Source organism: Grammomys surdaster, unplaced genomic scaffold, assembly GCF_004785775.1.
Source record: "Grammomys surdaster isolate TR1022 unplaced genomic scaffold, NIH_TR_1.0 254, whole genome shotgun sequence".
NCBI lineage: Eukaryota > Metazoa > Chordata > Mammalia > Rodentia > Muridae > Grammomys > Grammomys surdaster.
The window spans coordinates 2,499,552-2,505,561 of NW_021604695.1; the positions used below are offsets into that span (position 1 = coordinate 2,499,552).

At 41.3% G+C, this 6,010-nt stretch overlaps 1 protein-coding gene across 3 annotated transcripts in view; it reads left to right on the forward strand.

The window, feature by feature from the left end:
• The window catches only part of Cdk5rap1 (CDK5 regulatory subunit associated protein 1), a 30,483-nt gene that overhangs the window by 23,667 nt on the left and 806 nt on the right, over positions 1-6,010 (forward strand). For all 3 annotated transcript variants that reach the window (XM_028775277.1, XM_028775278.1, XM_028775276.1), the window contains one exon: positions 3,104-3,244. In XM_028775277.1, the coding sequence (XP_028631110.1) occupies positions 3,104-3,244 (141 nt within the window). The remainder of the gene's footprint in view (positions 1-3,103; positions 3,245-6,010) is intronic.

Consider the following 6,010-nt stretch of genomic DNA (forward strand, 5'->3'; position numbering starts at 1 on the left):
TTGTTGTTGTTTTTGTTTTTTTTTTTTTTGTTTTTTTCGAGACAGGGTTTCTCTGTGTAGCTCTGGCTGTCCTGGAACTCACTCTGTAGACCAGGCTGGCCTCGAACTCAGAAATCCGTCTGCCTCTGCCTCCCAAGTGCTGGGATTAAAGGCATGCGCCACCACTGCCCAGCGGTTTCAAGGGTTTTTTATTTAGAAGTTTGGCTGTAATGTACTTTGGTATGGATTTTCTCTGTTAAGATTTTATACTACTTGACAAATTTAGTCGTTACTTGACTACTTGAGTTACTTGAATACTTTTTTTCCCTCTTCTGCCATTCTGTGTTATTAAAATTTTAGTATATCTGCTGCTAATTGAACACTTTTCTGAACCATGATATAGCATAAACACAAATGATAGGTTTGTAGAGTGAAAAATTATAATACTGGGTATATAGAATCCTTTTTAGACAAACAAAATATTCTTTATGGATTTTCTCTGTTAAGATTTTATACTACTTGACAAATTTAGTCGTTACTTGACTACTTGAGTTACTTGAATACTTTTTTTCCCTCTTCTGCCATTCTGTGTTATTAAAATTTTTTATAAGGACATGGAAAATTTTCTGAGAAACTGAGCCATGAAGCAAGTTAGGAATGTGGAAAGACCAGTCACCATTACTGGAACTGGCCTATCGAAAAGAGAAAGGAAAGAATGCAAGTGAACTAGGTGGAACCAAGCTGGGAACCAAGCTGGGAACCACAGTGACAGGGCAAGGCCACAGTGGCAGGGCAGGACCACATTCTTGAGAAAGATTATTGTACAGAGAGTTTTCACATGACCCTGACTCACGTAGGTTGGGTTCCTTTGGAATGTTCCTCTATTTTTATGTTATGCCACCTTAACAACCCCTCATCCCCCTCCCCATTCCTTGGTTTGTGGTTTTTCCCCTTAAAAACCCTTCTCAAACTGGCTGTCGGGGTCAATTCAGCTCCTGCGTGGGCATATGAATTGACTGGCAGCTAGCTGTCACATGCCCTAATAAACCTCGCTATTGCTCCGGTTCACGGTGTCTCGAGCAGATTACTGGGTGGTCGCGACTTTCTGAGACTTGAGTGAGGGTCTCCCCTCTGCGGAGGTCTTCAGGTTTTGTATTGTCCCACAAGTATCTGAGGCTCTGTTTATTTTTCTTGAGTCTATTTCTTTTGTTTAGGTTTTTTTTTTTTTTTTTTTTTGGTTTTGGTTTTTGTTTTTTGAGACAGGGTTTTTCTGTGTAGCCCTGGCTGTCCTGTAACTCACTCTGTAGACCAGGCTAGCCTCGAACTCTCGAACTCAGAAATCTGCCTGCCTCTGCCTCCCAAGTGCTGGGATTAAATTTTGTTTAGTTTTTGAAATTTCTATTTGTCAATTATTTTTTAATGTTTTATATATTTATAAAATATTGACGATAGTTGCTTTTTGTGAGAAATATGTCTGCTTCATCTTTCTGGAAGCTATATGTGTAATTTTTAACTAGATTTATTGTTTATGTTTGTTCAGGCATGTTTTAGTCATAATTATTAGAAAGCTTGGTCCTCTAGGCTTCTTGGCTAAGTGTGGGGACAGTAGGAAGGGAGTCCAGGTCCCTACACTGAGAGTACTAGCAGATGGCCTTGTATGATGTGACACGCTGCAGTTGGCGAAGAGGAGGGCCAGCCAGGAGGGCTAGGGAAGAGGAGGGCCAACCAGGAGCGAGGACTAGGGAAGAGGAGGGCCAACCAGGAGCGAGGGCTAGGGAAGAGGAGGGCCAACCAGGAGGGCTTGTTTCTACTCTCCTTTCTGCTAGGCTGACTGGCTGCCAGGCCCTTGAGATCTGGTTTTCTTTGCTCTCCATCACTGGGACTTCAGAATCTGTGTCCGCACCTGGCTTTTTGTATGAGTGCTGGAGATTCAGACTCAAGTCCTCATGCTTGTAGAGCCAGGGCTGCTTCTATACTGAGTCCTCTCTCCCACCTGCATACTAATCATGTTGATATGCACACTACATGTTCCCGGAACAGATGAGTAATGCCGAACTAACTGTCTCACTGGCAATGTCCAGATTACTGTGTTGACCTGAGTCTTTGGAATTCTTACTCTACGCATATGTATTTAGCAAAGAGTCGGGGAACCCAGAGATAATTCAGGAGTTCTTCTTTCTACTTAATTCTCTCTTTTTCCAGAATTTGCTTTACAATTTTCTACTTTATCCAGCAGAGCTGTCATGTTGTACATCTTTGCATTACATACTCTGGGTGACATGTGCCTTTCTGTTTGAAAGCAGAGTGAATTGAGGACTCAACAGGTCATTGCCTTTTATGATCTGTTTTCTAATATATGAAGACAGTTGTTTCTGGTATTTTGTCTTATTTTCTGATTTTAGGCTAGAGGGTCAATTTGGTTCCTGTCACTGCATCTCGGTAGGCATAGAAAGACTTGCTTATATTCTAGAACTTAATCTTCTCATTGTGGTCTATCTTTCTTTCTGGTCACAGGCTATGGTGGAGACTATCTTCAAATTAGCATATTTAGTTGGGGCAACTAACTCAAGACAAATAAATAATCCTAAGTGCTTGCTATGAGTTTGGGAAACATGAATGTTGATTTGTCAAGCACATCACTCATGTGTACCTGGACTTCATGCTTGTTGAAAATCATTCCTGCAGAAGCCACATCTGTAAAGATTCATCAACATAGTCAGGAGAACTTTGTTTTTGTTGTGCACCACATACTGTCCTATTGTTGAAATAGCCACACACACCGAGCCTTTGGATTTCTTCATTAAGAAATGTTTTGATCCTGGAGAGCCTCTGACAAAAGCATCAATGTCTGCCTCCTAAAACTTACAACTGGGGCTGGAGGGTTGGCTCAGAGGTTAAGAGCACAGACTGCTCTTCAAGAGGTCATGAGTTCAATTCCCAGCAACCACATGGTGGCTCACAACCATCTATAATGAAATCTGGTGCCCTCTTCTGGCCTGCAGGTGTACAAACAGGCAGAACACTGTATACATAATAAATAAAAAAAAAAAAAAACAAAAAAAAAACAAAAAAAAAAAAAATTTCAACTGACCGATGGTTTAATTTTTTTCTTTGCTTTCTGCAGTTCAGCAAACGTTCTACCACAGACCTGTGTGGCCGGAATGATGCCAACCTTAAGGTGATTTTCCCTGATGCAGAGGTGGAAGATATCACTAACCCTGGGCTCAAGGTCAGAGCTCAACCTGGGGACTATGTGCTTGTGAAGGTAAGTTGTCTTGAGTATCCTTGTTTTGTCCATCTGACAAAACCTTAGAATATAACCAGTTTACTCTCTGGAGATCTCATAGTCCTGTGTTCCTTTCCTCACACTAGACCAGGAAATGCCTTTCTTTAAGTTGGGAATTTCCAGTGTGGGTGCTTGGAACCAAACTTAGGCGCTCTGGAAGAAAAGCAAGTTCTCTTGACTACTGAGATATCTCTCAGACCCTATTTTATTATTTTTATCGTGTGTATGTCTGTGCATGTGAATGCAGGCACTTGCAGAGGCCAGAAGTCTCAAATTCCCCTGGAGCTAGAGTTATGAGTGGTTGTGAGCTACCAGTGTGGGAGCTAGGAACTGAATTCAAGTCCTTAGGAAGAGCAGTATGCATTCTTTTGTTTTTTTCCCTCTAAATTTATTCAGTTATTTTTTATATGGATGTTTTACCTGCATGTATATCTATGTATCATGTGTGTGTCTGGAGGTCAGAAGAGGGCATTGGATCCTTCCTGGGTCGGATTTACAGACAATTGTGAGCTGCCATGTGGGTCCTGGGAATTGAAACCAGGTCCTCTGGGAGAGCAGCCATTCTTACTGTCTGCTGAGCCATTTCTCCAGTCCCTATAGTATGTGCTCTTAATCAGTGATCTATTTAGTACCCAAGATTATTATTATTGTCTTTTAAAATAATTTATTTACTTTTATGTGCATTAGTCTTTTGCCTCTGGAACTGGAAAGCTGTGAGCTACCATGTGGTTGCTGGGAATTGAACCCAGGTCCTCTGGAAGAGCAGCCAGTGCTCTTAACCTCTGAGCCATCTCTCCAGCCCCCAGCCAAGTTTATTTTATTTTTTTAAAAGATTTTTATTTATTTATTTTATGAATATGGGTACATTATAGCTGTCTTCAGACACACCAGAAGAGGGCATCAGATTCTATTATAGATGGTTATGAGCCACCATGTGGTTGCTGGGAATTGAACTCAGGACCTCTTCTCGCCGCTTCCTTCTTGTCTCTTAGATTCTGCTCTGTTCTCAGCAACTTCATACATGCTGTTTTGGCTTGGGAGGCTCCTGATCTTTTGCCTGGTTGTTTCTTTTTAATTTTGAGGTTCTCTCTTCAGTGTTACCTCAGAGATGCCTTCCCTGAACGTCATTGTTTTGAAGCGACTTTTCCTGCTTGATTCTCCACTATTCCATAATTCCTGCCTATTAGCCACCTGTCCCCCATTATCTTCAGAGTACTTATTAGTGCCCAAATCATTTTTGTTTATGTATATGCTTATTACCCATCTTTCTCTGAATGCTCTATTGTGGGCAAGGTAATACCTATTTTGTTTACATTTGTATTTCCACCACCAAAGTTAATCCCTAGCATAAGTAAGAATTTGATAAGTATTTACTAATGGATCAATTAATTCTGATGATAAATGTGATTACTGGTAACTTTGGGGGTCTTAGTTATTCAGTTCTCACTCAGAGGTGAAATACTCTTTCTCATTAAGTTTTGATAAAAAATATTATAAGGATTGGCCAGGCAGTAGAGGCACATGCCTTTAGGCCCAGCCAGCACTTAAGAGACAGAGGCAGGTGGATTTCTGAATTTGAGGCCGGTCTGGTGTATAGAGAGAGTTCTAGGACAGCCAGGGCTACATAGAGAAACCCTGTCTTGAAAAATAAATACAAATCCTAAGGATGGCTTTAACTAGCTCAGTTTGCATCCTGCATCATCCAGAGACTGGAGGATGGCTCTGTGCTGAGCAGCTGAGAAGGATCTGTCATCTCCTCAGAGAAACATGAAGAGCTGCTCTTGGGGATCTGGACTTTAGTTTGGCTTTGTTTTTTGTTTTCTTTGAGACGGGGTTCCACTATATATCACTGTCTGTCCTGGAACTCACTCTGTAGACTAGGCTGGCTCAGAGATCCACCAGCCTCTGCCTATCCAGTGCTGGGATTAAAGGCATGAGCCACAACCAACAACCTAGCTTTTTTTTTTTTTTTAAATGAGAGAGTAGATTGAGGTAGGTGGGGAGGAACTGAGAGGAATAGAAGGAGGGGAAATTGTAATCAGGATATATTATGTGAGGAAAAAAGTCTATTTTCTTTTTTTTTTTCCTAGTTTTCTGAGATAGGGTTTCTCTGTGTAGCTCTGGTTGTCCTGGAACTCACTCTGTAGACCAGGCTGGCCTCGAACTCAGAAATCCGCCTGTCTCTGCCTCCCAAGTGCTGGGATTAAAGGCGCGCACCACCACTGCCGGGCAACAGTAATAATTTTTAAGTGCCACTTCAGAAGAGTATACATATGTTTCAGTCATTGTGATTGTTACCTTAAATCACAATACTAACTTTCCTGGCTTTTCAAAAGTCATAAAACTAACTTTGTGATTTTACATTATGAACCCACTCAATATATAAAACACAGGTGTGTCTAACAAACAAATATATTTAGCGTGGGTACCAACCAGTAACTGAATCAATTTTTTAAAAAGACCCATAAATTTATTATTTCAAAAGGACACTCTAGATCCCCCATAAATGGAAAGCCGGCATCATGTGCCATAAATAGAAAGTAATCTTAAAAATAAGCATAATTAAAACAAAACAATGTTACTAAACTCCAGCCGGATCTGGGGGCCAGCACAGGGCTCTGGAGGCCCCTTCTCTGTTGAAGAAGGAAGTGTTCACAGAGTGTGGAAAGCCTGCCAGCAGTCAGGGAGACTGTCTCCGTAGTAACAACTGAAGGGAACCAGTCAGGGAGACTGTTTCCATAGTAA